Source organism: Hemicordylus capensis, chromosome 1 (assembly GCF_027244095.1).
Source record: "Hemicordylus capensis ecotype Gifberg chromosome 1, rHemCap1.1.pri, whole genome shotgun sequence".
In the NCBI taxonomy this organism is placed as follows: Eukaryota; Metazoa; Chordata; class Lepidosauria; order Squamata; family Cordylidae; genus Hemicordylus; species Hemicordylus capensis.
This window is the reverse complement of record NC_069657.1, coordinates 150,033,212-150,057,705: the sequence shown is the minus strand read 5'-3', so window position 1 is coordinate 150,057,705 and position 24,494 is coordinate 150,033,212. Positions and strand designations below refer to the sequence as shown.

The 24,494-nt window shown below is 46.3% G+C and overlaps 1 protein-coding gene across 8 annotated transcripts in view; it reads right to left on the bottom strand.

Moving 5' to 3' along the window:
• USP37 (ubiquitin specific peptidase 37) overlaps positions 1–24,494 on the bottom strand; it is an 85,054-nt gene that overhangs the window by 32,630 nt on the left and 27,930 nt on the right. For all 8 annotated transcript variants that reach the window (XM_053286719.1, XM_053286738.1, XM_053286759.1 and 5 more), the window contains exons 10-17: positions 17,557–17,688; positions 15,831–15,954; positions 13,720–13,925; positions 11,071–11,188; positions 9,696–9,775; positions 9,036–9,200; positions 8,292–8,357; positions 1,020–1,164 (exon numbers count right to left, since the gene is read on the bottom strand). In XM_053286719.1, the coding sequence (XP_053142694.1) occupies positions 1,020–1,164; positions 8,292–8,357; positions 9,036–9,200; positions 9,696–9,775; positions 11,071–11,188; positions 13,720–13,925; positions 15,831–15,954; positions 17,557–17,688 (1,036 nt within the window). The remainder of the gene's footprint in view (positions 1–1,019; positions 1,165–8,291; positions 8,358–9,035; positions 9,201–9,695; positions 9,776–11,070; positions 11,189–13,719; positions 13,926–15,830; positions 15,955–17,556; positions 17,689–24,494) is intronic.

Below are 24,494 nucleotides of genomic sequence, written 5' to 3'. Positions count from 1 at the left end.
TTGTGGAATTCTCTGCCACAAAATGTAGTGACAGCTAACAACCTGGATGGTTTTAAGAGGGATAACTTCAGGGAGGAGAGGTCTATCAACGGCTACTAGTCGGAGGGCTGTGGGCCACCTCCAGCCTCAAAGGCAGGATGCCTCTGAGTACCAGTTGCAGGGGAGTAACAGCAGGAGAGAGGGCTGCCCTCAACTCCTGCCTGTGGCTTCCAGTGACATCTGGTGGGCCACTGTGTGAAACAGGATGCTGGACTAGATGGGTCTTGGGCCTGATCCAGGAGGGCCGTTCTTATGTGCTGACCACTTTTATGATACTGGTTTCCTGTCTTCACTCTACCCCTGCTAACTTGGCAAAGAGGCATCTTTTTAACATGGTGATTCCCTTTATTTAGCAGGGAGAGAGTAACTGGCCCTATCCACTCCAGCACAGTACCTCCAGTGACTGTTGCTGGTGTCTATCTTATGTTTCTTTTTAGACTGTGAACCTTTTGGGGACAGGGTTCGATCTTATTTGTTTGTTATTTCTCTGTGTAAACCGCCAAGCCATTTTTGGAAGGGCGGTATAGAAACTGAATGAATAAATGATACTGGGGTTGGTAATGATCACAGCTGTTGCTTACCAGCCATATGTATGCAGACGACTTCTCCAATTCTGTTTTGAAGAACTGGGAAGTTTGCTAGGTATGCTTCTCCTCATTAAACCAATCCAAACCTCTTTTTGAGGTATTCCCTTCCAAGGAGTTTTCCTTCAGATGGAGTCTAGCTGAGAGCTACCTTTTCAATTAGATCCATGCTAAAATCTCCCTTCTGTTTCCTCAGCTCTTGTGTTTCCCTACTGACAGTTCAAATTCACCTTCACCCATCTACCCCAAACATTTACTCTGAAATTCTGTAGCTTTGGGTCGGCAAGACATGACCCACATTCACATATGCTCATTTCAATAGATTGAACGTAGGGTTGCAGAAGGTATTTGCTCTTGGAGTGGCGCATGGGGATAATAGCAACTCCTTCTCCTTACTTTCTCCAGTTCCTCTCGTGGATGTTCCCTGATTTGGAAATCACACTGTTTTTGGAGATTTGCAATAGGACGCTTTAGAGGTTCGTCTTCACTGTCTGAATCCAAAGAGTTGAGAACAGGACCTTTAAACTTGACTAAATATTTTCTGGAAAGCAAACACAGAACATTAACTCCTTTGCTCTGAAGAAACTTGCCACAATTTTAATACAAAAATCACGCTCTTTTCTTAACTACCCTAGACATATTCTATACGATGCTATGTAGTATAATTCACCTTGGCTGTTTAGAAAGTTAAGAACCATTATTTACAAATCTCAATCCACATTTACAGTGCTCTGCAAAAGACAAACAATGCTATTCCTAGAGGTCCAGCAGTGTCAAATGTTCACTCTGGTTTGTGTTCATTAGCATTTTTACACTCTAGAATAGCATCCTTAAGTAATACAGTTCTATCTTGTTACCTGCGGATCTAGCATCTGTGGTTTTGCGTATATGCGGTCAGGGAATTGACACCAGACCTCAGCATACACGGATCACGGGAGGGGTGAGCAGTAATGCTCTTGGAGATAATTTCTGGCTGCCATTTTGAGCATGGGAGCCATTTTGTGGACCGTTTAGTTAAAAAAACCTCTTCCCCATGAAAAATTGTAGAATAATGGCAAAAGTTAAATTTCTGGGGGGCCATTGCTGGACTGCTTGAGGCCCATGTAGCGTGGTAGGGCACTTTGCTTTTTTGGGGCTCTTTTTCATATTTTTGGGTAAGGTTTTTAGGCCTCCCAGAACCTAATCCATATGATCACATAGACATTACTGACCTGGAATTCACAGTTTTGCTATCTGCGGGGAGAACGGAACCCCCTTGCGAATACAGAGGTCCACCTGAATTTATTTATTTATTTTATTTATATACTGCCTGACTCCAAAGGCTCCAAATCATGAATCAATGTGCTTCCCTTGTATTTGAATGACAAGCTACTTTTCATGTGTTAATTATACTGAGCTTGAATTAGATAACTCTGACAAGGTTGCATAATTAAAATGAATCGTTGGCACTCACCTGAATGGTCATTCTCCTCAGAAGTATGGATGGCATCCGAGAGCATCATGGGTTGTCACGACCTCCTGCTCCGAGACAGGGCCAATCAGAGAGCTTTTTCCTCCTGCAGCAGGAGGGAGGGGCAATCCCCTCAGGCTTCAGTCAATTGCCAGCTCTCCAATGCTCCGGCTAGAGAAAACTGTACCAAGGAAAGAACCAACAGGATGGAAGAACAGGTAAAGTAGAAAAACTGTAGGAAAAAACGAGCTGAGCGATCTCTTTGCGGAAAACCCCACCCACGGAATGAGACAGACAACGCGGAAGAATAGAGCCTCCCCACACCTATATAGGGAACAGAGAGATGGAGAAGTAGGAAGCAAACAGAACCAGAGACGAACGGTCGGGCGGGTCGGATGCCATCCATACTTCTGAGGAGAATGACCATTCAGGTGAGTGCCAACGATTCATTCTCCCTCAGAAGAGGATGGCATCTGAGAGCATCATGGGACATGCCATAGCTGCTGCCTGTGTTGGGTGGGAGACCATGAGAATAGCCCTATGCAGAGACCACCTGTTGCAGAACTCGTCTGCCAAAGGAGGCATCTGAGGAAGCCCAATTGTGGATCTTGTAAAATTTTACAAATGTGGAGAGAGAGGCCCACGTGGCCGCCCTGCAGATATCCACCAGGGGTGCCCTGGTGGCGAGGGCCGCGGAGGCTGCCGCACTGCGGGTGGAATGAGCCGTTATACCCTCCGGAATTGTCACCTTGGCTGCTGTGTAGGCCAGCCGAATACACTCACAGATCCAACGCGACAAGGTAGAAGAAGATACCTTTCTCCCCAGCGAACAGTCCCGGAAGGAAACAAACAAGGAGTCAGAAACCCTAAAGTCCTTGGTGCGCCGCAGATAGATCCTGAGCGCCCTGCGGACATCAAGAGTGTGCCATTCTTTCTCCTTGGGGGAAGAAGGCTTTGGACAGAAGGAAGGGAGCATCAGCTCCTGGGAACGGTGAAAAAGGGAATTAACGTTAGGAAGGTAAGTGGGGTCAGTACGCAACACCACGTAATCAGAATAAACTAAACATAACTCCTTCCTGGCAGACAACGCGGCCAGGTCCGAAACCCGCCGGGCCGAAGTAATGGCCACTAAAAATAGGACCTTAAAGGTAAGTAAACGCCGTGGCACAGTCCGCAAGGGCTCGAAGGGAGATTTAACGAGCGCTCGGAGAACCAAGTTCAGGTCCCAAGTAGGAAAGCGATGGACCGGTGGAGGCTTGAGTGTCGCCGCTTCCTTAAGGAACCTCTGAATGTGGGGGTGGGACGACAAGGGAGGGGTACCCGGGACCTGCAGTGTTGAGGAGATAGTAAACATCTGCCGCTTGAGAGTGGCCGGTTTGAGCCCTTTATCTAAACCGGACTGCAGAAACCCCAAAACCTGGCTGACTGAAGCTGTGCGAGGGTCAGCCTTTGCAGAAGCGCACCATGCCACAAATGCTGTCCAGGTGGATTGATAGATACAAAGTGTGGACGGGCGCCTGGACGCTAGGATGGTGTTTCTGACTGCAGAGGAGTAACCGCAAGCATCTAGAGCGCTCCGCTCAACCTCCAAGCGTACAGATTCAACCACCACGGGTCCGGGTGGAACAGAGGCCCCTGATGAAGAAGCTGGGGATGACAGCCCAGAGACATTGGAGGGGCTAGAGACAGGTCGACAAGGTCCGAAAACCACGGGCGGCGCGGCCAGTGTGGGGCCACCAGGAAAACCTCCGCCCGCTGTTGACGAACCAATCTGACCGTTTGGGATAGGATGGGCGTGGGGGGAAAAGCGTACAACAGGCCTTGTGGCCACGGTGTCAGCAGCGCGTCCACTCCCTTGGCTCTGTGCGCCCGGTACCTGGAGAAAAACCTGGGAACCTTGGCGTTCCCTGGTGCTGCAAACAGGTCCACCAGGGGGGAGCCGAATCTCTTCACGATGTCGTGGAAGACCTGCTCGTCTAGCGCCCACTCTGCTTGGTCCAGCTGAGTCCTGCTGAGCCAATCGGCCAGCGTGTTGGACTCGCCGCTGACGTGCGCTGCCTCCAGCGAGCTCAGGTGCCTTTCTGCCCAGTGCAGGAGTACAGAAACTTCGTGCATCAGAGACCATGCTCTGGTTCCCCTTTGGCGGTTGACATGCGCCTTGGCCGCTGCGTTGTCGGTCCGCACCAGAACGTGACAGCCGTTGATGAGGGGGAGAAACCGGACCAAGGAGTAGCGGATCGCCATTAGCTCCAGCCAATTGATCGACTGGAGCTGTTCCTGGGGGGACCAGAGATCCTGTGTAACTTGGTCTTGGCAGTGACCGCCCCACCCCTGAAGACTGGCATCCGTTGTGACCAGAATGCACCTCAGAGGAAGGAAGGAAACACCCTTGCTCAGGACCGGTGACCCCCACCAGGCAAGGGACCTCCGAACCCGGGGGGTTAAGCGGACCTTTGAGCGGGACTGGGCCACTATCAAGTCCTGGAGGGACAAGAGAAGCCACTGGAGTGGGCGTGAATGAAGGCGGGCCCAGGGCACTATCCCTATGGTGGATACCATCATACCCTGGATCCGGCTGAGAGAGAGGACTTCGGAGTGAGTGCGGAGTCCCAATCTTCGGCACGCTTCGGACAGCTTTCGCCGCCTCTCCTGGGAGAGGGATGCCGTCCCCCTCACTGAATCTATCACAGCCCCGAGGTGCTGAATCCAGTTTTTGGGGATCAGAGAGCTCTTCTGGCGGTTCACAAGGAACCCGTGAGCCTGGAGAACCGAAAGGGTCCCCTCCATGTCCCCCTGGGCCCTTCGAAGGGACGGCAATCTTATTAACGGATCGTCCAGATACGGGTACAAATGGATCCCCTTCGTCCTCAAGTGCGCCACGAGTGCCACCATGATCTTGGTGAACACCCGTGGCGCAGTCGACAGACCGAAGGGGAGAGCCCGATATTGATAGTGGGTCCCCGCATAAGAGAACTGAAGAAACCTCCTGTCCTGTGGATGGATAGGGACATGGAGGTAGGCCTCCTTCAAGTCCACTGAGGACAGGAAGTCGCCCTCCTGGAGGGCCAGCAAGATGGAACGAAGGGTCTCCATCCGGAAGTGTTTGGTTCGGAGGAATCGGTTCACGAACTTCAGATCGAGTATGGCTCTCCACTCTCCACCCCTCTTTGGCACCAAGAAGAGAATAGAGTAGACGCCACACCCGATCTCTTCCGGAGGGACCGGCTCGACTGCCTGAATGTCGGCCAGGTGGCGGATGGCAGACAACATCAGGGCATGTTTGCCCCTCCTCCTGGATCGAGGGGAGACCAGGAAGCGGTCGGGAGGTTGGAGCAGAAAATCCAGCCTGTAACCCTGGCCCACGGTCTAGAGAACCCAGGCATCCGAGCAGGTGTCCGCCCAAGCCTGAGCGAACAACTGCAGTCTGCCCCCCACCTGAGAATCCGGGGGACCGTCATTGTGATGCGGGACGTTTGAATCCGGGCTTCTGCTGCTGTCCGGACTGTCGAGACCGGAACTGGGAGTTATCCCGAAAGGACTGCTGCGGTCTTCTCCAGGAGGAGAACTTGTCCTGTCTGTCCTGGCGGGGACGAAAGGACGATCGGAAACCCCTGAAAGAAGAGGAGGAGTTAGTGGTGAAATGTTTGTGTTCCTGACGCTGTGAAAAAGAAGAAGGCATTGCCTTCTTCTTATCCTTCCCTTCGACCAGCACAGGGTCCAGAATGTCCCTGAAGAGCTTGTTTCCCTTAAAGGCCGAGTTAGCCAAGTTGGACCTAGATTTCTGGTCCACCCTCCAATGCTTCAGCCACAGCTGGCGCCGGACCGTAACATCAGAGGACATAGCCCTAGCCGAGAACTGTACCGCATCCAGAGAGCTATCAGCCATGAAGGCGGAAGCCTTATGTAATTTATTGAGGCCCTGCCGAAGACCCAACAACTCAGGGGGCAATAAGGGCAGGAGGTCCTTAATCCAGAGCACCGATGCCCGGGCAAAGATCGAGTTAGCCATAGAGGCCCACATAGCGAGGGAGGAGGCCTCATGCGACCTGCGCAAAGCAGCGTCACATTTCTTATCTTCATAGTTGCGTAAAACCTCATCCCCATCTCTGGGCAAGACAGCGCCAGTCACCAGAGCAGCCACTTCCGCGTCTACGGGAGGCACCTGAAGTGTATCCATGACGGCCTTGGTGGTAGTATAAAAACGCTTAATCCCGGGGGAGGGGCCCTTGGCCTCAATAGGTCGCTCCCACTCGGAGTGGATGACATCCAGAAAAAGTTGGGGGGCAGGGCACCACTACCTCAGGAGCCTTTAAGGAAGGCAAAACTGCGGGGTCGCCCTCGGGGGGATCCTGCGGGAGGGGCACCCCCCCCCCCAATCTCAGAGCCTTGCGGGCCTTGTATAACAGGACCGGAAAGTCTGGTGGTGAAAATAGGCGATACGGGGCATGAGAAGTAGAGGCAACATCCCCCTCATCCCCTGAGAGCTCGCCCTCTTCCATGTCAGAGTCAGATTCCCCTGAAGGGATTCCCCCTTCCGACGGGGAACTAGGCGGTGGAAAACTGCGGGGCAGCGCCCTGCTCACATTACGTGGGCTCAGAACAGGAGGCCCAAGATCAGGACGAGCGGCAGCAGAGACCGCCTGAACGGCCGAGTTGGCAGAGGCAGCCTCCCCTGGTCCCAAAATGGCGGCCGCGGCAGCCGAATCGCCGCTCGTCACGCCCAAAATGGCGGGCGCCTCAGATCGGGCGGGAAGGTTTCTCGCTAGGGTGGGAAGCAACCGCCCAAACTCCTCTGCAACCACCCGCCTTAGGAGCGCTGCGAAGCTGGGAGGAATCTCCTCATCCGCGCCTCCCGAATCCTGGGGAGGGCGCGCGCGCTTGGCTGGGGGTTCCGTGGCCGGAGACCGGGCCCGGGGGGGAGATCGGGACAGGGATAATGGGGCAGTAAAGACTTGCGTGCCCGACGTTGACGGCCTGGCCGAGTCCTCTGGGGGAACGAAGGAACCGCTTCCCCGGTTCTCTGCCACTGTGGGAGTGACAGCAGAGCTTCCCTTAGGCCCAGCGCGCTTCGATGCCTCCTTCCCCTTTGAGCTCTTCTTGAGCTTCTTGCGCTTGGAGCGATGAGTGACGGGCGCGGGAGCGGTTGCCGCAGCCCACTCATCTCGGCAGATTGCTGGCGCCACTGAATCTTCCAACAGGGAGGGGGAGACCCCCCCTTCGGGGCGAGCTGAATCAGCAGCCATAGAGGCCCGAAAATTAATCGCCGCGGGAGAAGGGCCGCAGGCTACTGGCGCGAGCAAACCAGTCCTCACCACCTCAGGAATAGTACTGCCCTGACTGGAACAGCCCAGGACAGGAAGAGGTAGCTAACACCCTGACTAGACCAGCTCAGGATAAAATTTAGAGGAGGACAGATTTAGAAGCAGACAAAAGGAGTAAAACAGCCAGAGCAAACGAACTAAGCACCTGCCGGAGCGAGACAAAGCGAAGCCTGAAGCCTGAGGGGATTTCCCCTCGCTCCTGCTGCAGGAGGAAAAAGCTCTCTGATTGGCCCTGTCTCGGAGCAGGAGGTCGTGACAACCCATGATGCTCTCGGATGCCATCCTCTTCTGAGGGAGAATATGGCTTCTTTGCCTCTCTGGTGTAACCTATCTGGAGGGATGGGGGTGGGGTTAAGAGACAGATACTATGCCCAGACTGTCAAAAGAATAGGTCAGTATATTTCAGCTTGTTCATTAATCTCCACATTAAATTTTAGTATAAACTAGCTGACCCGGTGCAGAGCATCTGCATCCCTAGTTCTCCTTGTCCCCCTCCCCGTCGCAACCGATCCAGCTCCCTGCCCCGTCTCCATCCCTTCAGCCGTTGTCCCCCCATCTCTTCAGCCAGTTTGTTCGTTCATCGCCCCCCCACCACACACCCACACACACACACACACATCTCTTCAGCCAGTTCGTTTGTTCTCCGCTTTCTCTTGGCCAGCCCACCACCACTTTCCAGCATTCTTCTCCCCCTCTGCTCGTTTGCAAACTCTCGCGAGAGCTGCCACACATGAGATTAGCGACAGTATGAATTATGACCAAAAAAACTGTACAGAAACATGTAATACAAATAAGAGGGGGATAAAATGGGGAAAAGGTAGATGGAACCAGGCTATGTTTGCAGACTTATTCACTATAGATTTTTATGTCCCAAAACCATGTGAAATCACTACTTACCGACAGGGTGTAGAAGTGCTTACAGAGCATGAATTTACCATCTGGGATACTTTCAAAGGCCGAGAGCTGAATAAAAAACCAAACAAATTCAGGCACTTATTACCAGATACACCAAGGCCCACAACCAAACAGACATTTTGATGGTGATCACAACCACCTGCCAAAAGCTTTTTTGGTCATGGACCAGAAGTCTTTGAACTATATTAACAATGTTTTGTTATAAAAATTCGGTGGAACATTTTAATGCTCTACACTTTTGGTCATGCTGCTCAGTAGGCAATGCTGCAACTTCATCCAAAGTTATTTACCCCAAATCAACACCTTATAGTTGTCTTGTTCCTTGAAGAATTCTCCAACCCTCATATCCAGTTGCCTATTTCTAAGATTATGGGTTACCCTGGAAACTAAGGGCCAATGAGCATGAACTCCAGAATAGTACAAATTAGCAGCAACAGTAAGAAGAGAATGGTAAAGTACAAAATGCAAAAACATTACCATGGGTTCTATCCTGAATGGCAGCTCATGCAAGGGAATCTCCTTTTCCCTGTCCCCACTCTACAGCAGTCCCCTTTCATCCCCTAAAAGCCTCTGAGAATTGGAGGACCTTACAGAAGGTTGAAATCCACTGATGGAAAGTGCTCATTTTTTACCAACAGCTGTTAGTTTTAAACAATAATGGAATATTACAGTTAATAATTTATTTTCACTCCAAATAATATTACTTAACTAAAGGAAATAGCTTACATTGCGGATTGTGCACTCCACCCCAGATTAAGTGGAGGCCTTGTGCTTTCTGTACAGTGAGACTGTAGTGTTAAAAATCTTGGTATAACCACTTGCTGTCCAACTTTGTGATTGAGGGAGAGTGCCACATTGAAGCTGTACCGTTTCAGATGAAGTATCAAGACCCTTCAAGAAACAACAATTAGAAATTTGATAAATTCTTGTGCACATGCCTACTAAGAGGTGCTCTTTATTCCTAGGTTTTTAAAAAAGGTACCCCTTCTACATCATACAACCCCCAACAGATCTTGTACTCCACTCTCCATAGGTCATTGATAGCTAACAAAACTGTATATGTTAAGAAGGGCTTTACACTATAAGTGAATGTATATTTTCCCATCTAACGTCAAAATATTTCACATTCTTCTTTAGACAGATTTCTGCAGCTGCAATTCACAAATAGGAAGGATCTAGATGTTTTCAAGCCTATTTGCTGAGCTTTCGCTCTCCAGGGACAATAATTCTCTATCCTACACTTAAAACCACATAGGACAGCCACTTCAGCATCAATATTAAACTAATGTTTGCTGTAAATCCTTTACTCAAATAATTACTACTACTTATAGTTCATGAAAGTTATGAATAGTTTCATATAACTTTGTACCAAAATAATATACCTACCTGGGAAATCGACTGAATTTGTGTGTAACGAGAGCAGATTTTCCATTACATTTTTCACAGGAATATTCTATCTCCTCTGCCTATCAGATACAATATGAATATAATATACTATTAATATAAATACAAAGATCGCCCCCCCCCCAAAGTTTCTCAAGCAAGTAGCATCCTTTCAGCAAGGCAGTGACCCACCTCACACAGCACAATTTAATGTAAGTTTCAAACACAATAGCTAAAGCAGCATACAAACTGAAGACATGAGAGCAAAAGAACCCCTGCTAACTGAGCAAAGAGGCACCTTTTAAAAGTGGTGATTCTTTTTATTGAGCATGGGGAGAGCAACTGGCCCTATCCATCTCTAGCACAGCATCCCTCCGGTGGCTGTTGCTGATGTCTATCTTATGTTTCTTATTTAGATCATGAGCCCTTTGCAGACAGGGAGCCATTTTATTTATTTATAGCTATGTAAACTGCTTTGGGAACTTTTGTTGAAAAGCAGTATATAAATATTAGTCATATTCATAAAGGAGGGTATTTAGGACTAATTATTATCTGATGTATGCTAACTTCTGGGGTGCAGTGGCTACTCTGATGATCCCAGCCCTATTAGAATTGGTATCAGCTGAGACAAGGCTTACTTGACAGTGGGGCAACACCATACGGGACTTCTAAGTTAAATAAATACTCTTCAGAGTTGAGCTATGAGGTCCAGCATTCAAACAACAGTTTAGCCATAACAAGGCAACCTTGGCTTCAGTGTAAATAAAAAAGGTAAGTGGCATGGAAGAATGCAGTCCCTTCTCCTCGCTATGTGTTCTTCATGTTACCACCAAAATTAGAGAGTTTAAAAGAAATTTATCTTAAGTGCCACAACATATATGGGGAAGGGGCACTTGCCCACCACCCTTAACAGGATTCTAGTACAAAAAAACTTAGAGACTGTTCTAGCATCCCTGATGAAAAACAACCTCTCCCATCACTAGGTCTCTCAGTGAATGCAAAACAACCTCTCCTATCACTAGGTCTCTCAGTGGCTGATCGTAGATTCAATCACCCATTTTGATTTCGCCCCCTGCAGCCTACATAAACAGAATATGCAAATGAATCAGTGGAAGGAAGGATTCAACAGCAAATTCCACAACATCTGACAACATGATGGTTCCTTCTCATTACTGGGCTTCTACCATGAGCTGACTGTGAAGAAGTTTGTGAGAAGTCTTTATGTAAATCTTCTGTAATTTGTCTTAACTAGATATATTTAAAAGCTATTTTCTATCTGCATCCATTAATCTCATGATTACTGAAGAAATAGGTTTACGGCAAGAATAGTGCTCAGAAACTTTTTTTCCTTTACTTTATTGTAAATAATATTACATACCCTGAAAAAGAGATCCAAGGAATCTTGGATTGATCGAGATGGAAGAAGTTTTTTTCTTCGTGGCAAGTCAATGGAAAGATCATTAAACTGTTCTCGTTTGGTGACTGTTTCACCACACCTGTATTGAAAGGAGAGTTTATTTGGTGTATTTTAACCTACTCAAACATATTCTACCCACAGTGTAAGCCAGACTGACATATTGGGATGGAAGTACTGATTTTATACTTCAGTCTTAGGAACTGGCCCTTCTTTTCATATAGCAACTACCATGAATCAGAATTTTAACACATTAACTTTAGCAAGAAGAAGAAATGTGTCAAAGGAATCAAGTGTTCTGGTGGGATAGCTAACACACAGAGCCCTGGACACAGAGTTCAGATGTTCTTAAATCAGGTCTGCAAAACACAAGGCCAATGGTCTGACTGCAGCCTCCTGAAGGAATTCTAAATGCCCATGTTTGCACTAACTTCTCATCCTCTTTTCAGGAACACTTAAGGCCTGCACAGGTTCATTAAGGGCGGTTGGGGGGGGGGCATAGGGGCAGACAGACGACAAGGCTTTTCATCACTATGTCTGCAATGGTGGTGTTAACAACACTTTCTCCCACTCCCACTTTCTCCCACAGTGAGCTATTCACTGCATGGTGGCCACCTGTACTCAATATATGAACTGATACCAGAACAAAAGCCTTGTGTGCTGTTGCCATCAAACTCAGCAAAGAAAACTAGAGACAAAGGAAGGGGATGGAAAAAAGATAGTAACAGACCCCCCAAAAGCAAGTGGGAATAACTGAGATGTGATGTAGAGACTGGTGCAGTGGAGAAAGGAGATAGCTGAGGGAGACTTATAGAGAAAAACACTATGAAGCATGCAGAGAAAACTACCAAAGTAATAGAGATGGAATTTCAGACAGAGCTGTGGAATAGGTAATGGGTGGAACTGCAGAGCACACTACACTGAAGAAATGAAGAGGATTAAAAGAGGGGAATTCAGAAAAACTAGTGGTGACAGAGAGAAGTATGCACACTATGGGGTGCAGAGATAGGTTAAAAAGAAAACAATGAATACAAATTGCAACAAAAATTCTTCTCTACATTTATTGTAACAACATGGCGTTCTTGAGAATAAAAATAGAAGCTGACAGCCAGATTAGTGTTATGCTAGTGCAACGAGAGAAACTGCATGCACTTAAGAAATTTGTGGAGCTGCACAAAGTTGTGATATCCAGCCACTAATGCACAACCTTATCGAGTATACATACAAGGTTCCAATCTTCTGCTAGCACAAGAACAAGTCTGGAACAGATGTTCCTTTTTTTGTGCAATCTCACTAGCCTATGTCTTTACACTAGAGTAACAATGATACTCTAACACAAACACTAGTCTGGATATAGACCCTAAAAAATAGCCCTCCCAAGTAATGTCAGCTGTTTAACTATTTTCAATGGAAATGTCAAGACATTCAGAGGAAAAAATTCAGGAGGAAAGAAGCATTTAGGGAAAGCGAAGATATTACTTCAAACAGTAAAAACTTGAAGAGGCCAAATTTATACATACATATTCATTAATTTATTTCTAGTACAATAAGTTTTGTATATCTGCACATACATAAGAACACCTTTTGTCAAATCAGCCTTAGTTGTGTAAAACAAAAGATCCCCAATTTTGCTAGCAACCTTCCCAAAGCCAAATAATGAACTCTAGAAGGACTGCTGCCAGTTCACTATGCAGCTATTCTCTCACATCTACAACTCTGGCACAGGGAAATCAAAGGCAAAGGAAAGGATCAAGGCTATACAAATCACCAATAGCCTTTGAGACTGAAGTGAACAGAAGTTAGAGATCATGGCCTATCGGTGGACCAAGAGCCCACTGGTTGCTGGGATCCTTGCAAAGAATACTGAGGAGCTGAGCTTGACCTGATCCACCAAGGCACTCCGTAAACAAGGATCTTATGAAAGCACTTCAAGATCACTTTACACTAATTAGGTCTGCCTTAAAAGTTGAGAGGCTGCTTGCATCCTAGTCCTGTTATGTTTATAACACAAACTAGTAACCACAGGGATTCAGTTTTTTAAAAGTGAGTCACACAAACTTGGTCAGCCTGCTCCTGCTTTAAAAAGGTACCTGAGGGAGGTATCACAGAGACGTAAAGCACCAGTGAAAGCTCATTTGTTTTGAAGCACTGACACTCTACACAAGAGGTGGGGCACATTAGGGGTATCATCCCCCAAACACAAACAGATCAGTGAAGGCCTTATGCTTCTTTTTACAATTCTCTGACCACCCTAAGGAAATCCAGTTCATACTTGGAGAACTGTGAATCTAGCAGAACAGTCTATTAGCAGGACTACAGATTGAAGAGGACAAAAACAAGAATGTATCTTCATATAATCTGGAGAGAAGAGATCACAAATAGCCCTTCGCCTATACAGAACAGAAAATAAGTACAGCTCTCCATGATGTAAGCATTTCCTTTCCTCCCTGCAGGAATGAGACTTTTTAACAGACATGCTGCCTCCATAATGCAGAACAAAAATATTTTGAAAATGTAGGCCTATTTTGAAGAACCAAGACTTTTCCAGTGGTAAATTGTTTTTACCAATTTCTAGATGTATTTATGAAGAGAAAAAGTTCTGTCAATACTTACATTTTACATATGATAGAATGCTGAACCTCAAACTCTAAGTTAGTAATAATTGGACACGTATAAACTCTTGTGGCTGATAAGTCATCAGATGTGCGTCCTACTGAGCTATCTTCACCAGAAACTGGCTCACTCTTACAAGTTTTGTTCACCTTCTCCATGTCCTCTTTCAACTGATCCAAGCACTGACTTAAGAATTCATGGGCATCCTAAAGTCAAGTATACACCCATTAGAGTAGCAACTTTAATATTTTATTCAAGTAGATGCACCATATGTAAATGATGTACACAATGTGGACTCAGTTACATAGGCAGATTCCCACATATAGAATTCACACCAGAACCCAGGCTGACAAGTCAATTCAAATTACAAATATGACTGAGGAAGTTTTAAAATAAAATTGTAAGATATAGTTTGTATAAAACCTTTTCAGATGATATCCAGTTTTTAATATCACTGGGAAACTGAATGTATAGTGATGTTAGACATACATTTTATGCTGCAATTTGCTATTCTTGTAATATAGATGTGTAATTTACACTTTAATAACGTATTTTAAAATTAAGATATTAAGAATGAAAAATCTAGATGTTCTTGAAATCTGGTGTTGCTAGTAATCATTATTATGAAAAGGTTTAAACACAACATGACGACATGACATTTTAAGGCATATCACATATAAATGCCCCTAGCTTTAACTAGTGTTTTTTTTAAAAAATGTTCGACACTGTGGGTCAGCAGGAGATAAAACCAAAATGCAAAGTTTGATAATTGTCAACTAATCAAAACAATGCAAAGAAAAACCCTACAGTCAAAACAAAGCCAAAAGATTTAACCAAGCACCACCACCACCCCACTGGTTTATATTAAGCCACAAAACAGAAGACTCAGACAAATGAAATATGCTTTTTTTCTGTTAGTAGCCTATGAAGCTGCCTTATCCCAAGTTCAACTGTTGGTCCATCTAGCTCAGTATTGTGGTTCTTCCGGGTTTCGCACAGGAGTTTTTCCCAACTCTCCCTGAAGATGCTAGGAATTGAATGAGGGAATTTCAGCATGCAAAAGAGGTGCTCTACCACTAAGCTGCAGCCCCTAACACACACACACACACACACACACACACACACACACACACACACACACACACACTGATGTCAAATGCAAATCTGGTGGTGGGCAGGACTGGATTCCGATGCACTGCTGAGAAGCCGTACATAGCCTCCCACAACCTTGTCTTCATCCTCCTCCCCTCTTTCTCTTATTCCCTTCCCCCACCCCACAACTTAAATTAGCTGAATGCACTACTTTTACACCATAATTTGTTCAGATAAAATTTATTTATTTATTTATTTATTTGCATTTTTGAAGAAATTCTGAATATCATACTTCCCAATGACTGGAATATGCTCAGGGATTTAATTTTTTTAAAGGTAATTCTGAACATAGCCATAATTTTTAACTTGTTCTCAACAGATTTTTTAAATACTCAGTAATTATATCCAAAGCAACAGTATGCCCAAGGAAAGCAGAACCCCTCTTCCTCCTGTCTTACCCTCCTCTCACCCTTTCTTCCTCTTCCTCCACTCTCTTCCTCCCAGTCCCTCACTCTCTACCTCCCCTCTTTCACTCTCCATCTTCTGACTTTGTCTTCCTCCTCCTCCCACTTTCTTTCTCCTCTTCCTCTTCTGGGCTAGCACTTCGTGTGCTTAAGAGTCTGCCATGAGGATGCAGGGGGAGGTGTATGGTTGCCAACATTCCAATGGATCCCCACACTTTTTGATCCTTCACCACAAACCTCATAAATGTGGGAGACAAGAGAGAGAGAAAGGGGATGGGGGGGCAAAGAGAGGGAGGGAGGGCGGGGTGGGGGTTTGACAGCCCTGGAATATCTGGAAAATCTATCAGAACTCCTGTTCTTTTTGTAGCATCTGTCACCACTTGTTACAAGATTATATCTTTGTCCATTGCATGTTACCAAGTGCAGGTTTCACAGCTGCCCAGAACTGTTCTAAGTTTTCTTAATGCTATTGTTTTTGCATATTACTGGTTGATCACAGGACTGTGTGCTTAAATTCCTGTTACAAGTGAAGTTGTTTGCAAATATGATACTTACATTTTGCATGTAACCAGAGAATCTCTCTGCAGTAGCTGAAATTGCATTTTTCACCTTCTTAAGCAGATCTTTCTTTACTTCAGGGCTATAAACATCCTTTTTGGCAAGCAGATGGGTAAAGCGTCTAGAAAAATTAATGCAGTGGCATTTAAATGTCAAAAAGCAAGTTAGAATTTTCTAATGCTAAGAATATCTGCAGAGACCCATTCCATTGGCCTCCCCACAAAATATGCTCCAGTTAAAATGGCATGGTTTCAATAGTGCAAATACCTTCAGAAGCAATTCATTCACACATTCCTTCTCACTTTTAAGTGTTACGCACTTAAAAAAAATACAGAAAGATACAAGACAAAACTCAGGGAATAATATCAGAAATATACTACATAAATAAAAATAACTGTCCCAAATAAAATTTGTATGGCCCATTTTGTAGGTATGTTATGTCTTTCACTTAATCAAAAAGCTCATGACTAATATTTTACTAAATACCCATTTTCAGTGATTTAAAAGCTGTTTTCTTTTGCAATAAGTGTCATATGTAAGCTTATTCATACTAGAGCAGAAGAAACTGCAGAGGCTCAAGAAATGAGGATTAAGAGCAGCAACATAAGAACATGTATACATATAAAAATGTATGCACATTACATAAATTAACCTTGCACCCCACAAACAGAATTTATTTGTATTCATAGGAGAGCTGAATTCACAGGACTCTTCTGTGTACAGAAGGCACTTCTGTTCATGGAGAGCAAGGTTTTGTAGGTTCTATCCTACAAAGGTTTATCTGCAGTACAAGACAATGCATGGCAACTATTACACCACAGAAGGGGAGAGAGAAAAACTCCTGCAGTGTAACTCATGCCTAAAATATTATGGAGAATTTAGCTGTTATTTTTAGCTACTGTGGAAGCAGTTAAAAGCTTGAAGGCAAGTAGTTTGTTTCTGTAGAAAGCTCATATCCAGAAAAATGTTGCGTTGAGCTTCCAGTGGGATGTATGCCTTCAGCTCTGCATAGCTGCTCATCCTTCCCCACAGCCAAATACAGAGTAGCATCCAGACTAATACCAGCCTCACATAATGGGAAAGGGGCACTTTTTGACAATTCCCTAATGCCCTCCTTCCCTCTGGTGTCCCCCAGTCCTCACGGACATAGTTTTGGGAGGCATGGAGACAAGAAAGAGAAGGCGGAATTGGCAAAAACTGCCACTAGTCTGTTGTGCGAGCAAGATATTCTCATGTGAGGACAGTGTTATTGCAGAAGCTGCTCACTGTCCACAATGTCCTGTGCATCCTTCTCCTAGCTTTCCATGCTTCAATCTAGTGAAAACAGCCCACATTTTGGTTAACATGTTGTAATCACACAAAATAAAACAAATATTTAGATCCTCTAATTTCAAGGGAGATGGCTGAAAAATCACAAACCTGAACTGGGATTTCTCTATAACACAAGCTTCATAATAGTATGTGGTAGTCTTTCCTGGACTTCGACTATATGATCTTGTTTCCCCTAGATCAATGTTCAGTTCGAGTTTGGTCAGGTCTAAGATTTTTTTTAAATGTGATGTGTTTGTTTACACGAGTATTGGTTCCCAAATTATAAAAACAATTCATATGAATATGTAGTTTTATGCATTTCAGCTAGCAACTACAAACATGCCCAATCTGAATACTTTTGATACTTGAGCAAGGAAAAGAATTAGACATTACCCATAAAGTTGGTGCTCACCTGATAAGTGCATTTGATGGAATTTTTCTCCATGGGATACTTTGCTTCAAAAGATCGTTAGCCAACGAATGAATTGAAAACAGAGATTGTAAGATAGCATTCATATAACAAGTATTTCCTAAGTTTGTAAATCTGTGAAGAACAAAAAGATAATATTCAAAATGTAGTATTTCTAACTCATGTGTAATCTGCCATCCTGACTACAGGGCCAAACTAGATACTGGGGCAACCGTGTATTTGTTAAAAGGCATGCTTGCCCACTTGCCTATAAAGTGAAGCTGGATAGGGAAGTGCACAAACCGGCAGTGCTCTTATCTGCCCCCGCCACACCGCCCCAGTGTTCCCCCCAATGGCGCTGTGACCAAAATCACTGCCGCCCCACGGCAGCGATTTTGGCCATAGCAATGGCAGGAGATACGCGCGTGGCGGGCGGTGGGGGGGGAAGAGCACCCCTGCCCACTGAACCAGTTCGTGCACATCCCTAAAGCTGGAATCTATTTTATATACCAAAAGGAAGATGCAAAGGGAGGGAAGGGAGCAACCTACGACTCCTGCCTTACATCACCATGCTCGAGAGCTTTTAAAGCAATTTTCTCTCTGTCCAGCTTTAATACTGGAAGTGAGCTGGACAGGAAGAAAACTGCTTAAAGAAGCCAAGCACAGCAGGTTTGGTTCCCTTCTCCATGTACTGCTTTTGGTATATAAAATAAACCCACTTTATAGATAAATGGGGCAAACATACATTTGAACGAACTGTTGCCCTGAACATCTAGTTTGGCCTTATAGTTGCACCCACAAATCGGAGCATTGGTCACTTACCGTGAAGGCTTCTTCTGGTTGCTGCAGTCAAGGCATCTTTGTGGGGTTATCCCCGTCATGTGCTCTTGGGCAGGACTATGTAAAATAGCTAATAGAAAGCCTTTTAGAGCCCGACAGGGATGACCCCACCCAGTTCTTATAGGCTGAGTTAGCATAAGAAAAGGAAACATCCCAACCAGATACAACAGACTGTACTGAATACAAACTAGATAGAAAACAGGTAGCCAACATGAAGGCAGTGTAACCTACTTGTAACATGACATAGAAACAAGATAGGAGTCAAAATCTAATAACATTTCCCATGGCCACGATACCTATCGTAATGAGTAATTCTCCTGGAGTAGAGCAAGCATGCATGCATACATACATTTATTTATTTATTTTTTCCTTCACGGTAAGTGACCAATGCTCCTTTCTCGGTTGATGCAATCAAGGCATCTCTGTGGGACATACCAAAGCAGTACATCTCCAGGAGAAAACCCACATTTTGCTCTACTCCTGGGGAAGCACTCCCTGGAGAACCCGCCTCCCAAAGGCCGCCTGAGCAGAGGCATATAGGTCCAATTTGTAATTTTTGATAAATGTGGATGGGTTCTTCCAAACCGCCGCCTTACAGATCTCCTGAACGGGGGCATTGGTTGTGAAGGCTGCTGAAGTTGCAGTAGACCTGGTAGAGTGGGCTACTATGCTCTGAGGTGGACGAATGTGCTGAACTTCATATGAGAGAGAAATGCAGGCTCTGATCCATCTTGCAATTGTCCTTGAAGATACTGCCTCTCCCATAGAGGCTGATAGATAGGACACAAACAGTGCGTCTGTCTTTCAAAACTGGCAGACCGTGCAAAATATTTCTTTAAGCAGCTCCGGATATTATTATTATTAATTCAATTTCTAAAATGTGGGTTTCCTCCTGGAGATGTACTGCTTTGGTATGTCCCACAGAGATGCCTTGATTGCATCAACCGAGAAAGGAGCATTGGTCACTTACCGTGAAGGAAAAAATAAATAAATAAATGTATGTATGCATGCATGCTTGCTCTACTCCAGGAGAATTACTCATTACGATAGGTATCGTGGCCATGGGAAATGTTATTAGATTTCGACTCCTATCTTGTTTCTATGTCATGTTACAAGTAGGTTACACTGCCTTCATGTTGGCTACCTGTTTTCTATCTAGTTTCCTTCCAAAAATGGCTCAGGGCGGTTTACACAGATAGATAGATAGATAGATAGATAGATAGATAGATAGATAGATAGATAGATAGATAAGATGGCTCCCTGTCCCCAAAGGGCTCACATTCTAAAAAGAAACACAAGATAGACACCAGCAACAGTCACTGGAAGTACTGTGCTGGGGGTGTATAGGGCCAGTTACTTTCCCCCTGCTAAATAAAGAGAATCACCATGGTAAAAGGTGCCTCTTTGCCCAGTTAGCAGGGATATCCAGCTTATGCCACAACTTCTCTTGAGGATGTGTCAGATATGGGCAAAATGATGGTAAATATACATCTTGAGAAACATGGGAATTAGATACCACCTTTGGACAGCTGAATGGGTCTGGTATCAGGCGTACTGAATCCTCTGAGATTATACAATAGGATTTATAAATTGATAGCGCCCTCAATTCCGAAACTCGCCTCACCGAAGTTATGGCCACCAGAAAAGCTAGTTTAAGGGACAATAGTCTCAATGGTATAGATCTAATGGGTTCAAATTGAGGATGCTGTAGCGCCTTCAGAACCGTGTTCAAATTCCAGGTAGGAAACTGGTGAGCCACTGGTGGTGATAACAGAGTCGCCCCTCTCAGGAAATGCTTAAGTATCGGATGTCTTATTGAAGCCTTTGAGGATCTCCCTGATATGAGCGATACAAGGGAAGCCGCCTGTCTCCTCAGTGTGTTCGGTCTCAACCCTTTATCTAGGCCTTCTTGTAGGAACTGTAAGAGGTAGTTAAGGGTTGCCTGCCCTTTAGCGATATGGTGATGGCAAGACCAATGGAGAAACGCCCTCCAGGTGTATTGGTACACTCGATTTGTCGATGGGCAATGTGAGGCAAGGATGGTGGATGCCACTTTTTCTGTCACACTCTGCCTGTTCAGCAGCTGCCGCTCAGTCTCCATGCGGCTAGCTGAAACCAAACTGGATTTGGCTGTAGCACTGGTCCCTGCAGTAACAGGTTCGGTGTGACCAGCAGATGCTACGGCTTGTCTATGCTGAGGGATATCAGTTCGGCAAACCATGGTCATCTTGGCCAATAGGGAGCTACTAGAATGACTTCTGCTTCTTGTTCCCTTATGCGTCTTAACACGCGAGCCAGCAATGGAATCGGAGGAAATCACAATACGCCTTGTGGCCACTGCTTGAACAATGCGTCCCCACCGCCATCTGACAAGGGAACCTGGTGATGAAAAGTGGTAGCTTCGCATTGAGTGGTGTCGCAAATAAATCCAGGACAGGGCATTCCCACCTGTGTGCCAGTTGTTCGAAGATATGGTGATTCAGTGCCCATTCCCCTGGAAGGAGGTCCTCTCTGCTGAGCCAATCGGCAATCAAGTTCCGGTCTCCCTGTACGTGGTGGGCTGCAATTGATTTCAGATGACATTCTGCCCAAGACATCAGAAGCACTGACTCCTGATATAGGGATCTTAACCTCGTGCCTCCTTGCCTGTTTACATGTCCTTTGGCCGTGGTATTGTCCATTTTTATTAAGACGTCCCGACCCGTCACGTGAGGAAGAAGGTTGAGCAAGGACAGTCTGATGGTCCTTAACTCCAGCCAGTTTGAGAGCACTCGCTCCTCTGGAGTCCACTTCCCCTGAACAGAGTACTGATGTCAGTGGGCTCCCCAACCTCTGTTGCTGGCATCCATCGTCACAATAGTCCTTGGAAACACTAGAAATCTCTTCTCCATCAATAGATTGTTGGAAGAGCTCCACCAGCAAAGAGACATCCGCACCTTGGACAGCATGTGCACCATTATGTTCCTTTTCCTTGTAATGACTGATTGGACCAGCAACAAGAACCACTGCAGTTCCCTGAGGTAGAACCTCGCCCAAGGTACCACCTCCAAGGTGGATACCATTAGGCCCAGAAGTCTTGCCAAGGATAGCACTGGTGTCTCCCGTGCATGGAATGCCATTCTTGCTTCCGAGACCAGGGTCTGAATTCCATCCTCCAACAGAAAAAGTCGATCTAGCATGGTATCTATAATGACCCCTAGATGTAAGAGCCTGTGAGAAGGTATCAGGTGGCTTTTCTTTTCGTTTATTAAGAACCCGTGTTGTTTCAGGGTAGATAGGGTCACCGCCAGGTCAGATGCCGCTGTCTCTGGTGACCTGGATTTCACGAGCAAATCGTCCAAATAGGAAAAAACGTGAATGCCCTGTAGTCTTAGGTGTGCCATCACGGGTGCCAGGACCTTGGTAAAGACCCTGGGGGCTGAGCAGAGGCCGAATGGAATGGCCTTGTACTGATAGTCGATCCCCACGTATTTGAAGTGTAGAAAATGTCTGCTTTTTGGATGAATTGGAACATGTAAATAGGCTTCTTTTAAGTCTATAGAAGAGAGCAGGTCTCTGTGGTGAAGAACCTCCATGATGGAATGCAGAGATTCCATGCGGAACCTTTGTGGACGCAAACTCTTGTTCAGATGTTTCAAGTCCAGTACAGCTTTTTTGGAGCCATCCGTTTTGGGGACAGAGAACAGAATAGAATAAACACCCCTCCCCGCCTGAGATGGTGGGACCTTTTCTACTGCCCCTATTGCCAGAAGATGTTGGATGGCTGAATTTACGTCTGCATGTTTGGAAAAACAGTGAGAGTGGGGAGTAGGAAGGAACCTTGGGCGAGGAAGGGAGTTCATCTCTATTCTGTAACCAGACTTGATCAGTTCCAGGACCCATTTGTCCCCCATAGTCTGTTCCCAAGTTTGAAAAATTTTTGAGAGACGTCCCCCGAGCGCAGGCATTCCTGCGTCAGAACTGTTGCTTTCCTTGTTGTTTTCCCTGGTTGGAAGATAGTCAGGTTTCCGAAATTCTTGTGGGGGAAACGCTGGCGAGACCAGGCTCCCCTCTGTAATTTGAAATCTCTGTCACGCCCTCTGAATGAAGGGCGAAAGCAACGAAATGGCTGGAATGGTCTTCTGAATGTAGTTTTATCCCCTTTCTTAGGGGCCATTGGCATTGCTTTTCTTTTATCCTTTGACTCCACCAGCACGTCCTTAAGGGCTGATTCTCCAAAAAGTTTGGAACTATCGTAAGGTACCGCTGACAGGTTTGCCTTTGATGTAATGTCCGCCTGCCAACCCTTAAGCCACAGGTGGCATCTGCCCACCACTGCAGCTGCAGATGCTATAGAGGAGAAACGAATAGAATCCAAAGTGGTATCTGCCACAAACGCCTGGGCTTGTTGGAGTTTCACCAATTGCTGCCTTAGGCGCACTGAATCAGACGGGGTCTCATCGAGTAAGTCATTAAGCCACAATAAACTGGCCCTTGCCACCAAAGATGCCGCTGTGGCGGACCGTGTTGCTAGAGATGAATTGTCATGCATGCGTCTAAAAGCAAATTCTGCTTTCTTTTCCGACAGGACCTTCAAAGACGCTTCACCGTCTCGTGGGATCAAGGACCCAGTGACCAGCTGGACGATTGGTGCATCAGTGCTGGGAGTCTTGAGCAGGTCAGTGGTTTCTTGCTGGAATGAGTAGAAGTGTGTAGTAGCTGGCATAGGTTTTTTGTTCAAAGCAGGCATAGCCCACTCTCCTTTAGTTGTCTCTGTAAAGCAATCTGGCATAGGCAGTAACATATCACGTGACTTAGCCTTAGGGAACACTAAATCTCCTTTATGCGTCTGAGTAGGCTCAGTGTCCAGTTTAGACTGTAGCCCAATGGTACAAAGAATTTTTGTCATAAGGGGGTTAAAATCCTCTAAGGCGAAGAGGTGCTGTGATACCTGAGCAGGTTCTAAGCCCTCCACCCCAGACCACTCCCCTTCCTCCTTCCACTCCACTCCCAGGTCCTGATCCGGATCCTGGCCACCTCCACCCGGGCCCACCGGGACCTCAGTGACATCCTCCTCCCGCATGGGTACCAGCTTTTCTTTGGGATAGGTTGCCCTGGGTCTAACCTCCTTGGAGGTAGGATCCCCAGACTCTTCTCCTGAGAGTTCTGAGGAGTGTACTGACACTGACTTCTTGGCTGCCTTTTTAACCCCTTTAGGTGTTTTCTCTTGTACTTGACCTTCCTAGGCGTAGGTACAAGGGAACCGGAGTCATAAGAAACTTCAGAGGAGGAGGAGGGGCGCCTACATCTTTTAGTTTTTTTAGGCTTCCTTGTGTGCTTTAATTGAAATACTGTATCAATAATGGCATTTTTCAGCCAAGCTTGCCACTCTGGGGGCACAGTTCTAGGCTTCGCCTGGGAAGTGGGTTGGGAAACCTGCTTAAAGCTAGCCTGTCCGGATGCCCCTTCCCCATGGTCAGAGCTCAACACACGTATATAGAGCTGTTCTCTGTCGCCCTGCGCAGCGTCCGACATTTTGGCAGGCTTTTCTGCAGCGGTTTCCATGCGGCCGCCATCTTGTCTCCCCTCTACAATGCTCAACTTGTCAGCCATTTCAGCTCCCCCAGCTATAGCCCTGATCTCAGCTTGTGTGGGGGGCAGTTTTGCCAGGAGTCTGACACTACCCGCCTTCAATCTGGCGGATAATAGTTCAAACACGGCTTGTTCCTCTACCCACCTCGTTGTTGTTGAGGAGAGCGCCGCAGCCATGCTGCGAGTTAGGCGCCTCCGTGGCGGGCTGCTTCCGTGCTCCCCTGCTGTTGCTACCCTGCACTCGCCGCTGGAAAATGGGGAAAAAGGAGGGAGCCTCTTGCTCTGCCCATTTGGACGGTCTAATGGCCGCTGAGAAAGGAACAGGGAGGCGGGAGACTTTTGCGGGCGACAGTTTGACTTTTTTCGCTGTCGGGCTGCTGAGAAGCAGAAGAGGAGAACCGGGCACCCTTATGCCCATTGGAAACTCCGGTTTTGCTCGCCCCGCCAGCACAAAAACGTTTATCACCCTCCCTGTGTGCTCCATACACCGAGGGACAAACAATAGACAGGGGGGTGGGAGAAGGGGTGGG